Source organism: Salmo salar, chromosome 15 (genome assembly GCF_965601325.2).
Source record: "Salmo salar chromosome 15, fSalSal1, whole genome shotgun sequence".
NCBI classification, from domain to species: Eukaryota; Metazoa; Chordata; class Actinopteri; order Salmoniformes; family Salmonidae; genus Salmo; species Salmo salar.
The window spans coordinates 35,130,894-35,151,131 of record NC_138305.1 but is presented as its reverse complement, the minus strand read 5'-3'; the positions used below and the strand labels follow the sequence as shown (position 1 = coordinate 35,151,131).

The window sequence follows — 20,238 nt, the reverse complement described above, 5'->3', positions numbered from 1 at the left end:
GGCAACTTGAGAATGGCTTTCTAGCAATGGTCAATAACCAACTTGATAGAGCTTGAAGAATTGTAAAAATAATAATGTGCAAATATTGTACAATCCAGATGTACAAAGCTCTTAGAGACTTACCCAGAACGACTCACACCTGTAATTGCTTCCAAAGGTGATTCTAACATGTTTTAGTTTGGAATACTTATGTAAATGAGATATTTATGCATTTCATTTTCAATAAATTTGCAAACATTTCTAAAAACATGTTTTCACTTTAATTATGGGGTATTTTGTGTATATGGGTGAGGAAAAAATGTCATCCATTTTGAATTCAGGCAGTGACATAACAAGATTTGGAGTAAGTCAAGGGGGATGAATACTTTCTGAAGGCATTGTTCATGGCACAGGGGACAGGGAGGATGGAGGGAAGGAGAGAGACGGGGAGGATGGAGGGAAGGAGAGAGACATCGAGGATGGAGGGAAGGAGAGAGACGGGGAGGATGGAGGGAAGGAGAGAGACATAGAGGGTGGGGGAAGGAGAGACATCGCGGGTGGAGAAATAGTGAATATTATGTCTGTGATTGATTATAAACAGTTAATCACCTCGCTCTCTGTATTTAGGTATGCTCTCCACTTCCTGGTTCAGAGTGGGCTCACCTATGGCATCATGATCCTCACTGGAGTAGAACACATGCACAAGTAAGTCCAGTGTGTCTGTGTCTTTCTGTGTGTTCTAGTGCCTGTGCTGGTGTGTTGTCCAGGGTATAAGTAGTCTATGAAGGCCTGTCTGAATTATGATGTGCAGACTGGCTACAGATGTCATGCTGGACTGACTCCAGAGTGGCCGTGGCTGCTGCCGGACGAATAATGTTCAAAACACCCAGCAGAGGCAGGCACACAGTGACTCGCAACGTCATCCCAACATCGCACACTGTGTTTCACATCAGCCACTTCTTTACTTCTCATAAATCACTCTCCGGGAGTCGACCTGCATGTACCAGCAGATCACCGCAGCTGCCCGCTCTTATTTTTCAAATGTATATCTGTTACACGATGAGATCATTGGAACACATTTTTATTCTGAATTTAATAAAGTAACGGGAGCAGTAAAAGTGTGATTAATCATAAGTTCTTTCAATGTGAGAGCCGTGCGTGCATACATGCGTATGTGCGTGCGTTTTGTATGTGTGTGCGTGCTTCAGGAGTGTTGGGCTGGCTCCACAGTTTATCATTATCTGTGTCGTAGCTAACCGCGGTGTGCTGACCACAGGCGGACTGCTACATACATACAGCAGCATGTCCTGGAATACTGAACTGAGCCGTCTTGGCTAGCGGCTCCTGGCGCTAATGAAGTGATAAGATCCATTCCTGTCTGTCTGTCTGAGACTGACAGACAGAACACTGTGCGACGTTTAACAGTGAGAATGGCAGAATGGTGAACTTACTAAATAACTGAGAGTTTGACTGTGTGACATTAGGCTGCTTCTTGTGTAAATATTTTCCGTCTGGATTTTAATGATTTGTAAGGCACCGGCGTAATCGTCCTGGGTTGCATCCCAAATGGCACCCTATTCCCTTTATAGTGCACTACTTTTGAACATAGGGCTCAGGTCAAAAATGGTGTACTATATAGGGAATTGGATGCCATTTGGGATTCATCCCTGATGAGGAATTGAAAGCTGACCTGGTGATAATGATGACTGGCCATCATGGCTATCGTTCCGTCCTGTTGCCTACCACCTGTTGGTGGCCATTTTTAGTTTTTCTCTGGCTTCATGATCACTTTAATAACGTCTTCTAATTATTATTTCCCCTTTGATCTCCTGTGTCTTATTGCTGGCTGCGTCCACCGCCAGTTGTTTTCAGACAAATGAGCATCAAAGCATATGAACCTCCTCTAGCTCACCCCGTCTTTATCCTCTTCTAGCCCAGCTGGGGCACCTCTCTGTGGGGTTGCTAACTACTTGAGGCCCACGCCCCATCTGCAGGCCCAGAGGAAACTAATTATATAGATTACTTTGATGTTCAATTGATACTACAGTGGGAAAAATAGGATTGAACAGAGTGGCAAAGGGTAGCGGACTACTGTTATTTTCTTTCTTTCTTTGTCTCCAGTTGTGTGGGTAAGAGATTGTCTGCATCCCACATTGGCACCCTATTCCCTACATAGTGCACTACTTTGGGCCCTGGTCAAAAGCAGTGCACTATATAAGGAATAGGGTGCCATTTGGGACGCAGACAATCCTATTTCCCTTCCCTTAGTTCCCCTCTGAGAAATGAGATTGATCGGTAAACTAAAGCACATATGATTCCAACATGTTTCGCTTGACTTTGATCATGTTGGAGCAGAGCTCAGTGGGTAAATCTATAGGAGGAGGGGGAGGGGGCTGCTGGTGGTGGTAGTAGTGGTACCAGAGGTGTTCTGTCACTGAAGAGGGGTGATGGTGGTGGTCGGGGGGGGGGGGGGGCTGTCTGGCTGATCTGGACCAGAGGTGTTCTGTCACTGAAGAGGGGTGGTGGTGGTGGTGGCTGTCTGGCTGATCTGGACCAGAGGTGTTCTGTCACTGAAGAGGGGTGGTGGTTGTGGTAATGGTGGTGGTGATGATGGTTGTGGTGATGATGGTGGTAGTGGTGGTGATGGTGGTGATGGTGGTGGTGGTTGTAGTGATGGTGATGGTGGTGGTGGTGATGGTGGTAGTGGTGGTGATGATGGTAGTGGTGGTGATGATGGTAGTGGTGGTGATGATGGTGGTGATGGTGGTAGTGGTGGTGATGATGGTGGTGGTGATGGTAGTGGTGGTTGTGGTGATGGTGGTTGTGGTGATGGTGGTTGTGGTGATGGTGGTTGTGGTGATGGTGGTTGTGGTGATGGTGGTAGTGATGATGGTGGTGGTGATGGTTGTGGTGATGGTGGTAGTAGTGGTGGTGATGATGGTAGTGGTGGTGGTGATGGTGGTAGTGGTGGTGATGATGGTGGTGGTGATGGTAGTGGTGGTTGTGGTGGTAGTGATGATGGTGGTGGTGATGGTTGTGGTGATGGTGGTAGTAGTGGTGGTGATGATGGTGGTGGTGATGGTAGTGGTGGTGATGGTTGTGGTGATGGTTGTGGTGATGGTGGTAGTAGTGGTGGTGATGATGGTTGTGGTGATGGTGGTGGTGGTGGTTGTAGTGATGATGGTAGTGGTGGTGAGGGTGGTAGTGGTGGTGATGATGGTAGTGGTGGTGATGGTAGTGGTGGTGGTGGTTGTGGTGGTGGTGGCTGTAGTGATGATGGTAGTGGTGGTGAGGGTGGTAGTGGTGGTGAGGGTGGTAGTGGTGGTGGTGGTGGTGGTGGTTGTGGTGGTGGTGGCTGTCTGGCTGATATGATTCACTGAGTAGTGTTCCGAGTCTCACACTGACCCACGCGTCCTCAGGTGTGACCCACGCGTCCTCAGGTGTGACCCACGCGTCCTCAGGTGTGACCCACGCGTCCTCAGGTGTGACCCACGCGTCCTCAGGTGTGACCCACGCGTCCTCAGGTGTGACCCACGCGTCCTCAGGTGTGACCCACGCGTCCTCAGGTGCGACCCACGCGTCCTCAGGTGCGACCCACGCGTCCTCAGGTGCGACCCACGCGTCCTCAGGTGCGACCCACGCGTCCTCAGGTGTGACCCACATGCACAGTCACAGGTTCTCACAGTGGTGCTGAACGAGCAGAGTGCTCTGAATGCCCTCCCCCCTCCCCTCTCTGAATTGTCCCCCCCTCTACCCGAGTCTCTCCATCCTGACCTTAGTGGTCTGCAGGGAGCTCGACTGCATGCGTCATCGCCACGGAGTGTGTGAACAGACTGACAGTGTTTTGTACTCCCAGAGACTTGAAACAGGTCTCCCCTAACACACGCACACACTTATTTCCTCCCCATGGGGATGTGTGTGTGTTGTGCACATGTACTGTCTGTGCAGGCTGTCTGAGGCTGTGTTCCAAACACCACCCTATTTCCATCCCCTATGGGTCCTGGTCAAAAGTAGTACCCTAAATAGGGAATAGGGTGCCATTTTGGGAGGCTGTCTGGGAGTAGCAGGGCCATTATATCCACTGTGCCTCATTACTGAGTTCAGAGCAGAGGGAGGGAGGGAGGGGGTAGGCTAGGTGTATATGAGGATGAGAGAGTGAGATAGAGAGAGGGTGGAAGAAAGATGGAGAAAGATGTGCCAAGGACATACCAAGCTTTAAGCTAGTGCATACAGATCAACACAGAGCCCCCGCCAAATCACCTGCTCTGCTCAATAATGAGACAGCAGGAGCAGGTGTGTGGCTGACAGACTGGCTGGCTGACAGACTGGCTGACAGACTGGCTGGCAGACTGGCTGGCAGACTGGCTGGCAGACTGGCTGGCAGACTGGCTGGCAGACTGGCTGGCAGACTGGCTGGCAGACTGGCTGGCAGACTGGCTGGCAGACTGGCTGGCAGACTGGCTGGCAGACTGGCTGGCAGGCTTAAACACAAGTTGCTCTACATCCTGCTGGGATGATTATGGGATTTTGTCACCTTAAAGAGAAACATGTCAAGGAAGTTGAAGGTCATTATTTGACTGATATACCCGGATCCCTGTTGTCCATCCATGTGTTCTGTTTTTATTTCCCCCTTGTCTCTTTTACTGGCAGTAATGCAGAGGCTGTGTAGTGTAACATCCCTGTATCAGTCTCATTTGTGTCTGTTACCAGACCACTCATCATTCATGTTAATGGTCATGGGAACACCATGCAGAACCACATCCAGATAGCATCACATCACCAAAGCACTACAGCATCACATCACCAAAGCACTACAGCATCACATCACCAAAGCACTACAGCATCACATCACCAAAGCACTACAGCATCACATCACCAAAGCACTACAGCATCACATCACCAAAGCACTACAGCATCACATCCCCACAGCACCACAGCACCACATCCCCACAGCACCACAGCACCAAATCCCCACACCACCACAGCACCACATCATCACACCACCACACCACCACATCATCACAGCACCACAGCACCACAGCACCACATCACCACATCACCACATCACCACACCACCACACCACCACACCACCACAGCACCACAGCACCACAGCACCACATCCCCACAGCACCACACCACCACAGCACCACAACATACGTATTGTCCTCTTCAGATCATCAGGAAGAGTTGTACAACTGAATGCGTCTTCCGCATTTTACCCAACCCCTCTGAATCAGAGAGGTGAGGAGGGCTGCCTTAATCGACATCCACGTCATCGGTGCCCAGGGAACAGTGGGTTAACTGCCTTGCTCGGGCAGAACGGCAGATTCTTACCTTGTCAACTCGGGGATTTGATCCAGCAACCTTTCGGTTACTTGCCCGACACTCTAACCACTAGGCTACCTGCCGATCATGAAGACGATCACAGCTACATAAATATCTTTGCTGTTTTCCTACACTGAAGGAATTGATTAAGAAGCAAATCAATGCTAGTTTCACAACTCGGACAACTGTTAACAAAATATTACATGAATGGATGTGGAAGATTGGAAATTGAGGCTATCCATTTGCTGCTAAATCCAGAACAAATTCCAGAAAGTGTACAGTATTATATAAAGCCATTATTGCATGGAACTCCCTTCCATCTCATATTGTTCAAATGAACAGCAAACCTGGTTTAAAAAAACAGATAAAGTAACACCTCACAGCACAACACCTCTCCCCTATTTGACCTAGATAGTTTGTGTGTACGTATTGATATGAAGGCTACGTGTGCATTTTTTTTAATGTATGTAGTTCTGTCCTTGATGTTCTTGACTATTAATATTCTGTATTATGTCATGTTTCATGGTTTGTGTGGACCCCAGGAAGAGTAGGTGCTGCTTTCACAACAGCTAATGGGGATCCTAATAAAATACTAACTAATAACGTAAGTGTACATAGATGTTCATCTAGCTTACTGTAGTGATGTTGTCTGTCTGTGTATTTTATCTCAGGTACTGTCTAGTGGTGGCCCTGGGCTATCTCAGCTTCTGTCAGATCACACGTGTGTACGTCTTCGACTATGGCATGTACTCTGCTGACTTCACAGGGTAAGACTTCTCTCTTTCTCTCCATCTGTGGGTTTGGGTCAGGGCTTGGGTGGGGTAATACAGCGCCCTGATGTCCTCATTTAACATTGTGTTGGAAGACTGTGTGAAACCATGCCTGAATTAATGAGACAGCTTTATAAACCAATATAGCTTTTTTTTCATGATAACTCTCTTACTCCCTTTCCCCCTTCTCTTTCATACTGCTCTCTCTCTCTCGCTCTCCCTCTTTCTCTCTCTTTCCCCCCCTCGCTCTCTCGCTTTCTCGCTCTCTCGCTCTCTCTTTTTCTCTCTCTCTCTTTTTCTCTCTCTCAGGCCTATGATGGTGATAACACAGAAGATCACCAGTTTGGCATTTGAAATCCATGATGGTAAGAAGCTTATTTTCTTCAAACCAGACATGGAGAATATATACTCAACAAAAATATAACTGCAACATGCAAAAATGTATTAGGCCCTAATCAATGGATTTCACATGACTGGGAATACAGCGATGCATCTGTTGGTCACAGACCCCCCCCCCCCCCCTCCCCCCCCAAAAAATTAAATAAAAAGTAGGTTTTCTGATCCACGCCCTTATCAGTATCTGGTGTGACCACCCTTTACCCCATGCAATGCGACACATCTCCTTCGCATAGAGATGATCAGCCTGTTGATTGTGGCTTGTGGAATGTTGTCCCACTCCTCTTCAATGGCTGTGCGAAGTTGCTGTATATTGGCAGGAACTGGAATACGCTTGGAATCCAGAGCATTCCAAACATGCTTAATGGGTGACATGTCTGGGACATTTTCAGCTTCCAGGAATTGTGTACAGATTCTTTCGACATTATCATGCTGAAACGAGGTGACGAGGTGATTGCTGCAGATGAATGGCATGACAATGGACCTCAGGATCTCATATTGGTATCTCTGTGCATTCAAATTGCCATTGATAAAATGGAGGCTGCTGAGGGGAGGACGGCTCATAATAATGTCTGGAATGGATCAAATAGAATGGCATCAAACACATGGACACCACGTGTTTGATGTATTTGATACCATTCCACTAATTCCGCTCCAGCTATTACCAAATGTCTGTCCTCCCCAAATATGGTGCCACCAACCTCCTGTGGATAAAGTTAATTGTGTTAGTTGTCCATAGCTTATGTCTGCCCATACCCTAACCCCACCACCACCGTGGGGCACTCTGTTCACAACGTTGACATCAGCAAACCGCTCGCTCACACGTCACCAAATACTTGGTCTGTGGTTGAGAGGCCGTTTGGACATACTGCCAAATGATTAAAAACAACATTGGATGCAGCTTATGGTAGAGAAATTAACATTACATTCTTGAGAACTTGAGACATGAGTGACAAAACTGCACATTTTAGAGTGGCCTTTTGTCCCCAGCACAAGGTGCACCTGTGCTGTTCATCAGCTTCTTGATTTGCCACACCTTTCAGGTGGATGGATTATCTTGACAAAGGAGAAATTCTCACTAACAGGGATGTAAACAAATGTGTGCACATAATGTGAGAGAAATAAGCTTTTTGTTTGTATGGAACATTTCTGGGATATTTATTTCAGCTCTTGAAACATGGGACCAACACTTAACATTTTGCATTTATAGTTTTGTTCAGTGTATTTCTGGATTAGTCACATGTCTCTTCATCTGAAGTCAGATGGATGAAAAGGAAGGAAACTTTAGTAACATGGGATATTCCTCACATCACAATGCCCACATGGCTGGAATATCTCACATACCATCTCTATTTCTCCATAGAGATGTGGAGGAGTTGGATCATAAGGTTGTATTGTTTGTGAGCACACTGTTTCTATTGTACTCTGATAACTAGCCGAACCGAAGGTAAAAGAGAGAAAGAAAGCAGAATAGAAAGTATGTTTGAGAGAATAAGATTCAATAGTTTCTCAAAAAGAATAGCTACACACACACACGGTGACTCGCTCTGCTCTGGAACAGTTTCCCAACTCCAGTCCTCCAGTAGACCCCAACAGCACACATCTTCCTCGTAGCCTCGGACAAACACAGCTGATTCAACTCATTGAGGGCTTGATGATTCGTTGACAAGTTGAATCCGGTGTGGGGAAAACTGGAGGACTGGAGTTGGGAACCACTGGTCTGACGTGTCACATGACGCTCCAAGCTGCATGTCTTGATCCTGTTGGATCCCCTGTGGTGCCTCTCTCTCCCTCCCGCCTCCTTCCCCATCCTCCTCCTACGTTACATTGCATTACACCTATTATCCTTGAACCCTGCGCTACATTCTCCTATCTACAAGTAACTGCCAAAATAAAGGAAACACCAACATAAATTGTCTTAATAGGGCGTTGGGCCACCACGAGCCAGAACAGCATCAATGCGACTTGGCATAGATTCTACAAGTGTCTGGAACTCGATCGGAGGGATTCGAAACCATTCTTCCATGAGAAATTCCATTATTTCGTGTTTTGTTGATGGTGGTGGAAAACGCCGTCTCTGGCACTGCTCCAGAGTCTTCCATAAGTGTTCAATTGGGTTGAGGGAGATATGGTGACTGAGACGACCATGGCACATGGTTTACATTGGTTTAATGAGCATGAAAACATTCAGTGACCACTCGTGCCCTGTGGATGGGGATATTGTCATCCTATTGGGGCAGAGCCACGGTAGAAAAAAGAATAGCCAAAACAATGGCCTGCTCAGCATTTTTATACATGACCTTAAGCATGCTGGGAAGTGAATTGCTTAATTAACTCAAGAAACACACCTATGTGGAAGCACCTGCTTTTAATGTACTTTGAATCCCTCATTTACTCGTGTTTGCATTATTTTGGCAGTTACCTATATCTATGTACAGTATGTATGTAAACTCAGCAAAAAAAAAGAAACGTCCTCTCACTGTCAACTGCGTTTATTTTCAGCAAACTTAACGTGTAAATATTTGTATGAACATAACAAGATCAACAACTGAGACAACCTGAACAAGTTCTACAGACATGTGACTAACAGAAATGGAATAATGTGTCCCTGAACAAAGGGGGGGTCAAAATCAAAAGGAACAGTTAGTATCTGGTGTGGCCACCAGCTGCATTAATTACTGCAGTGCATCTCCTCCTCATGGACGGCACCAGATTTGCCAGTTCTTGCTGTGAGATGTTACCCCACTCTTCCACCAAGGCACCTGCAAATTCCCAGACATTTCTGGGGGGAATGGCCCTAGCCCTCACCCTCCGATCCAACAGGTCCCAGACGTGCTCAATGGGATTGAGATCTGGGCTCTTCGCTGGCCATGGCAGAACACTGACATTCCTGTCTTGCAGGAAATTACGCACAGAACGAGCAGTATGGCTGGTGGCATTGTCATGCTGGAGGGTCATGTTAGGATGAGCCTGCAGGAAGGGTACCACATGAGGGAGGAGGATGTCTTCCCTGTAACGCACAGCGTTGAGATTGCCTGCAATGACAACAAGCTCAGTCCGATGATGCTGTGACACACCGCCCCAGACCATGACGGACCCTCCACCTCCAAATCGATCCCGCTCCCGAGTACAGGCCTCGGTGTAACGCTCATTCCTTCGACGATAAACGCGAATCCGACCATCACCCCTGGTGAGACAAAACCGCAACTCGTCAGTGAAGAGCACTTTTTGCCAGTCCTGTCTGGTCCAGCAATGGTGGTTTGTGCCCATAGGTGACGTTGTTGCCGGTGATGTCTGGGGAGGACCTGCCTTACAAAAGGCCTACAAACCCTCAGTCCAGCCTCTCTCAGCATATTGCGGACAGTTTGAGCACTGATGGAGGGATTGTGCGTTCCTGGTGTAACTCGGGCAGTTGTTGTTGCCATCCTGTCCCGCAGGTGTGATGTTCAGATGTACCGATCCTGTGCAGGTGTTGTTACACGTGGTCTGCCACTGCGAGGATGATCAGCTGTCCGTCCCGTCTCCCTATAGCCCTGTCTTAGGCGTCTCACAGTACGGACATTGCAATTTATTGCCCTGGCCACATCTGCAGTTCTCATGCCTCCTTGCAGCATGCCTAAGGCACATTCATGCAGATGAGCAGGGACCCTGGGCATCTTTCTTTTGGTGTTTTTCAGTGTCAGTAGAAAGGCCTCTAGTGTCCTAAGTTTTCAGAACTTTGACCTTAATTGCCGACCATCTGTAAGCTGTTAGTGTCTTAATGACCGTTCCACAGGTGCATGTTCATTAATTGTTTATTGTTCATTGAACAAGCATGGGAAACAGTGTTTAAACCCTTTACAATGAAGGTCTGTGAAGTTATTTGGATTTTTACAAATTATCTTTGAAAGACAGGGTCCTGAAAAAGGGACGTTTCTTTTTTTGCTGAGTGTGTGTGCGTGAGAGACGACGTAGACTCTGCTCCCAGGCTTCATTCACCTAGGTGAAAGCCTGTGACAGATGCTAGTGAGATCTAGCCTGGTCCCAGATCTGTTTGTGCTGTCTTGCCAACTAGCAAGAGTTATGGGACATCCTGATTGGCCAGTGTTTTACTATGTTCCCAGTATGGGACATCACTATTGGCCAGTGTTTACTGTGTGCCCAGTATGGAACATTGTGGTTGGCCTGTGTTTGCTACTTCCTTTGATACCAGTTCGATCTAACAACACAGAAAGGTCTGTTTGAGATCCAAACTAAAGGTGGATGAAATGACCTCATGTTTGGGAATGAACTTGACCTAGTTTGTTTACGATCAGAAGAGGAGAGTGAATGTTTTAACATTCTGGAATGTGTTCTTTGCCCTTTTTTAGCAGTCACTCACGCAGTCTTGTAGTCTGTCCTTGTGTCAAACAAAACCAAACAGTCTGTGCTCAGGTCGAACATTACCGCCCTGACCCCGTTCTCATTATCTAGGGAGGCTGAGTTATGCCCTACTGTGTTGTTAGTTATTGAGCCTGTTAATGGAGCCGGATTTGGGGTGACTGTGCCGACCAGTATTGGTGTTGGCACCTCTCCTCTCCTCCAGTCCCCAGCAGGCATTAGGCTGTAATGTGAGCTGATTAGCTGTGCTAATCTTGTTATCAGCGTAATGGCCGCCATAAACAACACAGAATTATTTGGCCCGTTTCACTCCGTTCGCCTCGTCCCCGGTGTGCGGCGCGGGACAAGACAAAGCGCTGCGTCGTGGAGGCGGGGTTGGTGAGACAATAGGGACGCGCATTTCCTGGAAGTCAATTTATCGTCCTTTAATTAGCCCATAGATCAGCGGGGACCTACAGAGAGTGAGAGAGACCACAGGGATGTAATGATGTCATTACCCACACAAGACAGTCACAGGAGAGGACAAGACACGACTGAGTTCTCAGACCACTGCCTCTCTCTGGGACTAAGCCTCTGGGCAGGGAATGGTGGCCTCACCCTTGTCAACCATGTACTGTAGACTGTTATGAAATGTTGTTTTCATTCCTTTGCAAAGTCAGTATCTTTGAATGAACTTTTCAACACAAACCCTCCTGATCAAAAGCAAGCATTACATGTGTGTTCTTCTCTACCTCCCTCCCCCAACAGGAATGTGCCGGAAAGAGGAGCAGCTGACCCCAAATCAGAAGCTCCTTGCTATAAGGTATGTTTTACAGGTATGTTTTAGTTATTTTGAGCAGAAAATGGCCGCTTCCAGTATGAGCCTGTGAGGATGGTCTGATTGGCTCTCTAGTCTGGGGGATGACAATACCCCCTTCCACAGGGCACGAGTGGTCACTGAATGGTTCGTTAGGGTTGGGACAACATTCCACAGGCCACAATCAACAACCTGATCAACGCAATACGAAGGAGATATGTCGCGCTGCATGAGGCAAATAGTGGTCACACCAGATGCTGACTAGCCCCATAGCCATGGTGTGCATAACATTTGAGAGAAATATGCTTTTTGTGCGTATGGAACATTTCTGGGATCTTTTACTTCAGCTCATGAAACATGGGACCAACACTTTACATGTTGCATTTATACTTTTGTTCAGTGTAGTGTGTATATTGTGGTTTCTCTGGAGAGGGGTGATATGCTTTGGGGATTCTAACTATGCATGTATCACAGTATGTACTGTCACCGTAATTACTGTAGTGACTGTTGTGATGGTCTGTGAGAGACTGTTTGTGTCCAGCCGTTACTGTCACTGTGTTGTGATGGTCTGTGTGTCACAGCCCTTACTGTCACTGTTGACTGTGTTGTGATGGTTTATGCATCTCCTCCACCTCCCCTGCAGGAGGATGCCCAGTCTGCTGGAGTACTTCAGCTATAACTGTAACTTCATGGGAATACTGGCCGGCCCCACCTCCTCCTACAACGATTACATCGCCTTCATTGAGGGCACGCCCTGCCGTCACAATAAAGACCACCAGACCAATGGGAAGACCAACGGCAGACACAAACAGACTGACCCCTCCCCAAACGTAAGCACTGGTCTCAAATGCCACTATGATTTTTGGAAAGTTACCAAATCGGCAGCATTTTCATGCCACGTTACTCTCAATGCTTGTCTGGAACTTTCTAAGACAGGAAAGCATTTCTGTGTAGTAAATGCACAGTATTCCCTAGTCAGTATTCATTGTTGACTGGATGAACAGCAACATGGCTGTCTTTTGACTTCCTCGTGAAGCTCTCAATTATGCAAAGCAGATGTGAGTCTTTGCTGAGGCTGCTTCCTAAATGGCACCCTGTTCCCTTTATAGTGCACTACTTTTGACCATGGGCCATGGTAAAAAGCAGTGAACTATATAGGGGATAGGGTTCTATTTGGGACAGAGTGTTTCTATTGGCTGATGTTCCCCCCCCTCCCTCCTCTTCTTCAGATTGAAGTCGTCCGTAAACTGGCCACCTGTTTCTTCTCCCTCATGGTTTTCCTCTCGGTCTGTAAAGTGTTCCCTGTGGAACGGAACATCGACGACGACTTCATCGCAAACACGCCCTTCTACGCCCAGGTGGTCTACCTCTACCTGTCCATGCTGACCACCCGGCCCAAGTACTACTTCGTCTGGACGCTGGGTGGGTCTTCTCTCTTTTCCGTTGGCTGATTCTCAACCCTTGTTTTTTGTTTTTTTGAAGGGTGCACTTGCACAGTCATCGTCATTAACAATGGTTGAAACTCCCTTCCGCCAAAGCTTAAACCAATCCAACGCTTTCAAATCCATGACAGGGGATAAAGGGAGAAGGGAGGAGAATCTGGATGTAGCCTTTGTCAGTTTTCAATAGTAAATCTCTTTAGGTCTGTATTCATTGATTGACCCTGAAACCAATTCTTAGCTGCAATATGCTCTGTTATTCCATGTTGACAAGTAACCCCTCACAGACTGAGAACAGATTAGCTTTGTAAGGGGGTGAGATCAGTCCCACTGTGTTTGTGTGTGTGATTGTTTGCAGCAAGGTGTATTGTGTGTGTGTGTGTGTGTGTGATTGTTTGCAGCAAGGTGTGCATCATAGAGAGTATGGTGATAACAAGCAGGTAGAGGTGGGACTCAATTAGCGCTTCTCTGCACGCACACACACACACACACACACACACACACACACACACACACACACACACACGAGAGCACACACACACACACACACAGAGAGCACGGCTGCACGGACTGAATAGCTCCTGTATTGTCCTTCACTGTGATAATACGCTGTTATTAGAATGATAAAGATATTAATGATATTATCATCACTAATAAATGGTGTACTTTGTGGATGTACAGTACAGTGATGGGACATGAATAAGACCGGGACTCATTCAAAGAGGCGTCAGAGCTGTGCACGATAATACTGAGAGAATACACCATATAAAGGCAATTTCCCTGACGTTTGCGGAGAGCACTTTCATGATAAACCGTGCAGATGTCCGCTCAAATGTAAATTACCTTTAAAAGTCAAGTGCAATTCGCCTTTGACTGAATGCCGGCCTGGAGATGGTGTTTCTGAAAGCATGTGTTTGAATTCTGAACAGCTGATGCCATCAACAATGCAGCAGGATTTGGATTCAATGGATACAACGGTGACGGCTCACCACGTTGGGATCTCATCTCCAATCTGAGGATAATGGATATTGAGGTGAAATGTTGAAACATTAGTAGTCTTCACTCATGTCTCAGTATGTTTTTCACAACTCTTTCTATTACAATCTACAGTTAATGTATGTATACTGATGTTGTCCTCCTCTTCTTGGTTCCAGTTTGCCACCAGCTTCAAGATGTTCCTTGACAATTGGAATATACAGACGGCACATTGGCTCAAAAGGTACAGAAACCAGGCTTAGTCTGTAATTGATGAAGACAAAGAGACTTGGTCATAATTTCTTTCTGTAATTATCAACATTAGCTTTCTGACACATTGTACATACTATTTAAATACATTGTAATTACAGTATAGTTTTCATGCTCTAAATCATTTGTGGATACGCCTATAACCAGTGCTCTGAGGTCTTGTCTGTCTGTAAAGTCTGCCACCTAGTGGTCAGTTAGCACTAACAGTCTGCTTTATCTTTATACTGAGTATACCAAACATTAGGAACACCTTCCTAATATTCAGTTGCTGTGCTGTTGTGTTTGACTGGCTGGTTGTGTGTGTGCAGGGTGTGTTACGAGCGCTGTCCCTACAACCCCACAGCGGCTACCTTCATTCTGTCAGCCATGTGGCACGGGGCCTACCCTGGATACTACCTCACCTTCCTGACTGGCATCGTGGTCACACTGGCTGCACGTGCTGTGAGTACTGTATCTCTCTCTGTCGCTCTCTCTCTCTCTAAAACACACACAGACAAAGAAAGGGAGAAACGGAGTCACATAGAGAGAGATCTATCTCTTATTTTCTATCTCTTCTAAAACACACTCAGACACAGACCTCTCCCCACAATGTTCCATCTCTGTCTAGATGCACTAAGCCCTAAACTTTTCATAGGCATAGATAAGATGTCATGCACCGTACCCACTAAAAATCAATAACATATTTTCTGAATGTCAACGATTTCTGCTATTGCCATAACAATAGATATCCTGATGGCCCCATCGTTCCCATCACAGATGAAACAAAGTGTTTGGGCCATGTTCATCCTGATGTACTTTATTTCTGCATCATTAGTGTTAAGAGAATCAGTCATAGTTAGGCTGACATAGAGACTCACTGTGCTCTGAAGGTCTGGCCTGAATAAAGCGTATTTATTAGAGTCTGGGACTGAGTCCCAAATGACACCCTATTCCCTATATAGTGCACTACTTTTGACCAGAGCCCTATGGGTACCTTATGGGTTCTGGTCAACAGTAGTGCACTATATAGGGAATAGGGTTCAATTTGGGATGCAACCTGAGTCCAGCTGGACTGCACAGATAACAGGCCAGCCAGACAGACAGACGGATGGAGAGGAGACCGGGCAGGACTCCGGCTAATGGAGCGTCACCTGAGACACTTTGAGACTCACTGAGGCAGACGACCGCTGGTGGATGAGCTGCTGGGAGAGAAAGTTCAATTGGAAATGCATTACTTGACTCTTAAATTGCGTCCCAAATGGCACGCTATTCCCTAGTGCACTATTTTTGACCAGGGCCCATGCACTATATAGGGAATAGGGTGCCATTTGGGACAAAACCTTAGATATGGTAACTGTAAACGAGGGAGGGAGAAAGTTAAGGGCAGTGCAACATATTTTAGATTTACAAGGGCCATTTGTTGTAAACTTTTGTTGTAAACTTAGATTTTCATTGTTTCACTTCTTTTACTCTGAATTCATTGCTTTGGTTCTTTTTTTTCTCCAGATGAGACACAACGTGAGGCCGTACTTCCTGGGCTCGCCTTCACACAAGCTACTGTATGATGGGATCACGTGGGCTGGCACCCAGATTGCCATTTGTTACACTGTGGTGCCTTTTGTGCTGCTGTCTGTCGGGCCCTCTATGAAGTTCTACAGGTGAGTGGCCAGAAACTATGTTTGCGTCCCAAATGGCATCCCATTTCATTTATTTTTTACATTTTATTTCACCTTTATTTAACCAGGTAGGCAAGTTGAGAACAAGTTCTCATTTACAATTGCGACCTGGCCAAGATAAAGCAAAGCAGTTCGACAACATACAAAAACACAGAGTTACACATGGAGTAAAAACAAACATACAGTCAATAATAAAGTAGAAAAATAAGTCTATATACAATGTGAGCAAATGAGGTGAGATAAGGGAGGTAAAGGCAAAAAGGCCATGGTGGCAAAGTAAATACAATATAGCAAGTAAAACACGGGAATGGTAGATTTGTAGTAGAAGAAAGTGCAAAGTAGAAATATAAATAATGGGGTGCAAAGGAGCAAAATAAATACAGTAGGGGAAGGGGTAGTTGTTTGGGCTAAATTATAGATGGGCTATGTACAGGTGCAGTAATCTGTGAGCTGCTCTGACAGCTGGTGCTTGAAGCTAGTGAGGGAGATAAGTGTTTCCAGTTTCAGAGATTTTTGTAGTTCGTTCCAGTCATTGGCAGCAGAGAACTGGAAGGAGAGAGACCCATATGTCTCTGGTCAAAAGTAGTGCACTATATAGGGAATAGCGTGCCATTTGGGACATATACAGAGAACAGTACTTTACCTCACTCAAGTAAAAAAAAAAAAAAAAGGATTCATAGTTTGTTACCTTGGATGGAAGTGCAAGAAGAATTGTGTTTTTGTCTGAACCTCTGACCAACAGGAGAATTTGTTGCTGAAATGTAGAGGACCGTTAGTCCCTCAAACAGACATTCCTATTTAGAATATGAATAGAGCTAGCAAGCTCTAGAGATATTTGATTTATGATCTTTGAGAATAATCAAGGGCATTAAATACATTTGATGTTAACAATAATTCTACTTATACAGTGGCTTTTTGTTATTTTTCTGAGAAGTTGAATGAACTTGTTGTGTGCCTGGTTGTTGATGGAAAAATATGTACAACACCAAGAGAAATTCCTAGCAACACTTGTTGCTTGGCAATAAGGTTTTCTGATTCTGATATTGATCCCTAAATCATCCTCTCTCGCCTCTGCCCCCAGGTCCTGGTACTTCAGCGTCCACATCGGCTGTGTCCTCCTGGCCGTAGCACTGCCAGTCAAGCCCCGACACCTGCGCCTGAAGGAGGCTCCCGTCCTCTCCCACCAGGACTCCACCGATGGCCACTGCAACCAGAAGACCAAAGCCACATGAAGCAGATTCAGAGACCAGCAACGGTGCACACACACAGAGACTAGCACCAAGGACTGCAGGGACTGTCCAACACATTATTAGAGAGAGAGACTGTCCAAGCTGTGTTTTGGAGTGGGATGACGATTCTCATTTGTTCACGTGAGAAGGGATGGATGGACTGAAAGCTTTGGGATTTACCTATTTAATGCACTACTTTTGACCAGAGCCCTATGGGCCCTGGTCAAAAGTAGTGCACTAGAAAGGGAATAGGGTGCCAATAAAATTTGATTTGATTTGGAACGCAGGCCCTACTGTATTATGAGGACTAGTGGTTGTGGCTCAGCGGGATGGAGGGGTCCCGAATCGATGATGAAATGCCAGTATTGTACTGTTACTGTATTATGGGAGTATGCGAACTTGCCTTATAACCTTTGTCTCTTTCTCCACCCAGTTTTTTTTTTAGCTTTTGTGTATCCTCCTCAGATTGGATATTATTGTGTGTGCGGTGTTTCTCACTCAAGGTGAACAGGTTTTAGGATCAGGTGGGAGAGAGTGGAGTGGTTTCAGTTAATGGTGTTATAGTCCAGGTAAAAAGCAAAGATACAGGAAATTAGGACACAATAATTAAAAGAGAAAGAAAACAAGATAGTGTCCTTGAGGTCTTTTCACAAAATATGTAAGGTGTCCAACAACTCTGCCCAGAAGTGGGTGAAAAAAAACGCGCTTTGGTGATGAAATGTCACTTCCTTATGTTATTAAATACATTTTACCAAGACAAATATGATTATTCATGTTCTGAATCGTGGGGACTTTCGCTTTCATATCATTAACATTATAGCCCAAAAGTCAGATTTTGTTACCTAATACGATAATAAGCACCGAACTCTGTTGACATAGCGGTGCAGATTTCTCATCACTTCTGAGGATTTTACTTTTTGTGGTCCTCGTCTTCAGAGTTGTTTCCGCTGGTCACAAAAAGCAAAATTAGCATGACACAAGCTGAATTAAATGTAAAATGCTTTGAACAGAAAAAGCTTGGTATAAGCTCAGTGCTCCGTTGACATTTCAGAGATATGCTTGCTTTTGAAAGAAATCTTTGATAAAGGACAGGATTTTTGCATTAATATGAAAAGTGTATACTAAAATATGAAAATACTACATGTCATGTCTCAACATCTGTTTCTATCTTACCTCTATATTGTTTCATGTCCTCCAGATTCAAGAAGAAAGCCTGTCAGTTTGCCTTAATTCTCGCACAACATCCAGCCTAGGCTGACGGAATGCATTTTTCCCAAATTTTTTTTGACCACTTTTTTCCCCCTCTGGCCTCCATTGATTTGGTCACCCTAATTTTGGCCATCCTACAATAACTTTTGAAAGGATTATGATAGAGGGATGAGGTTTGGAGCATTGGTTTTCTTAGAGGAGTATTTACACAATTAATATTATACTGAAGAAAAATATAAATGCAATATGCATCAATTTCAAAGATTTTACTGAGTTACTGTTCATATAAGGAAATCAGTCTATTGAAATAAATGAATTAGGCCCTAATCTATGGATTTCACATGACTGGGCAGCCACCCACTGGGGAGCCAAGCCCAGCCAATCAGAATGAGTTTTTCCCCACATAAGCGCTTTATTACAGACAGAAATACTCCTGACCCGTGGTTACACGGGGTCTGCGGTTGTAAGGCCGGTTGGACATACTGCCAAATTCTTTGAAACATTTTTGGAGGCGGCTTACGGGAGACAAATGAACATTTAATGTAATTCTCCGGCAACAGCTCTGGTGGACATTCCTGCAGTCAGCATGCCAATTGCACACTCCCTCAAAACTTGAGACATCCGTAGCATTGTGTTGTGTGACAAAACTGCACATTTTAGAGTGGCCTTTTATTGTCCCCAGCACAAGGTGCACCTGTGTAAAGATCATGCTTTTTAATCAGCTTCTTGAAATGCCACACCTGTCAGGTAAATGGATTATCTTGGCAAAGGAGAACAGGGATGCAAAGAAATGTGTGCCCAAAATTTTTTGAGAAATAAGCTTTTTGTGTGTATGGAACTTTTATTTCAGCTCATGAAACATGGGACCAACACTTTACATGAAGCAGTTATATTTTTGTTCCGTGTATTTTACCCATTGGTCAAAATATGCATTTTTGATTGGACACCCTACAGTATGATGATTAATGGTCTCAACAGGGAAAATTTCCTGAATTACACCCGTTTCCCTACATACAGTAAGTAGTACACTTCTTTTGACCAGAGCCCTATGGTTCCCGGTCAAAGTAGTGCACTATATAGGGAATAGGGTGCCATTTGGGCAACACCCCAAGGACTTACTCCAGACTGTTTGCTTTTACTGGGTGATGTTATTGGCTCACTTCAATGTCACTTCTGTTTTCTTCTGTTGAATGTCATTGTGTGTTGTTATTATATAACGGTTTGACACAATCAAAATCTGAAAATAATGGTTGGTTAGAGAAAGAAACCACTGAGGGATTATTATGGAACGTATCAATGATTTAAATCAGTCACCTAAACTCATTTAGCAGGTAATTCCATGCTGTGAGAGTACTAACCCCTTATTCATGAATTGTGTGTGAGCAGTGTGAGGGGGGAGATGGTCTAGTATTTCCATGTGTAGAGGTACATTTTGTCATTTCATGTACTTGTTATTTATGTGATTCTAATGGACTCGTGGTATGTTCGACAAAGGTGAAAAGCTGGTGGAAAGGTAGGAAAATTAACATAGGATCATGTTGAGCTGGAGGTGAAAGGGACAAAATGACAGTATTCATGGAAACTGCTTCTTCAGACAGTTCTGATTCTATTTTCATTACGAGGGGAAGTGAAAACTAAACCAACTTTCTTCTTGAGTCCATTGTAAGTTTAGGTAAATATGGTCATTGTGAGAAACCTTTGCTTGAGGCTCTGGAGCAAAGAGAATGGAATGCTCATCATAGTCCCGAGCAGCCAACCCTGCTAATTGTTAATGTGGATGATGTGGATGGTTTGTTTTTGTATATTATGTGATTAAAAGATGGATCTTTTTGGAA

General features: G+C 45.3%; 1 protein-coding gene across 1 annotated transcript in view; it reads left to right on the top strand.

Moving 5' to 3' along the window:
• Positions 1–20,238, top strand: part of LOC106571255 (membrane-bound glycerophospholipid O-acyltransferase 2) — a 76,999-nt gene extending 56,761 nt beyond the window's left edge. The window contains exons 3-13 of the mRNA XM_014144071.3: positions 607–684; positions 5,977–6,072; positions 6,385–6,440; positions 11,578–11,632; positions 12,270–12,456; positions 12,856–13,048; positions 13,995–14,098; positions 14,220–14,284; positions 14,619–14,751; positions 15,796–15,947; positions 17,047–20,238. Coding sequence (XP_013999546.1) covers positions 607–684; positions 5,977–6,072; positions 6,385–6,440; positions 11,578–11,632; positions 12,270–12,456; positions 12,856–13,048; positions 13,995–14,098; positions 14,220–14,284; positions 14,619–14,751; positions 15,796–15,947; positions 17,047–17,197 — 1,270 coding nt within the window. The 3' untranslated portion in view covers positions 17,198–20,238. The remainder of the gene's footprint in view (positions 1–606; positions 685–5,976; positions 6,073–6,384; positions 6,441–11,577; positions 11,633–12,269; positions 12,457–12,855; positions 13,049–13,994; positions 14,099–14,219; positions 14,285–14,618; positions 14,752–15,795; positions 15,948–17,046) is intronic.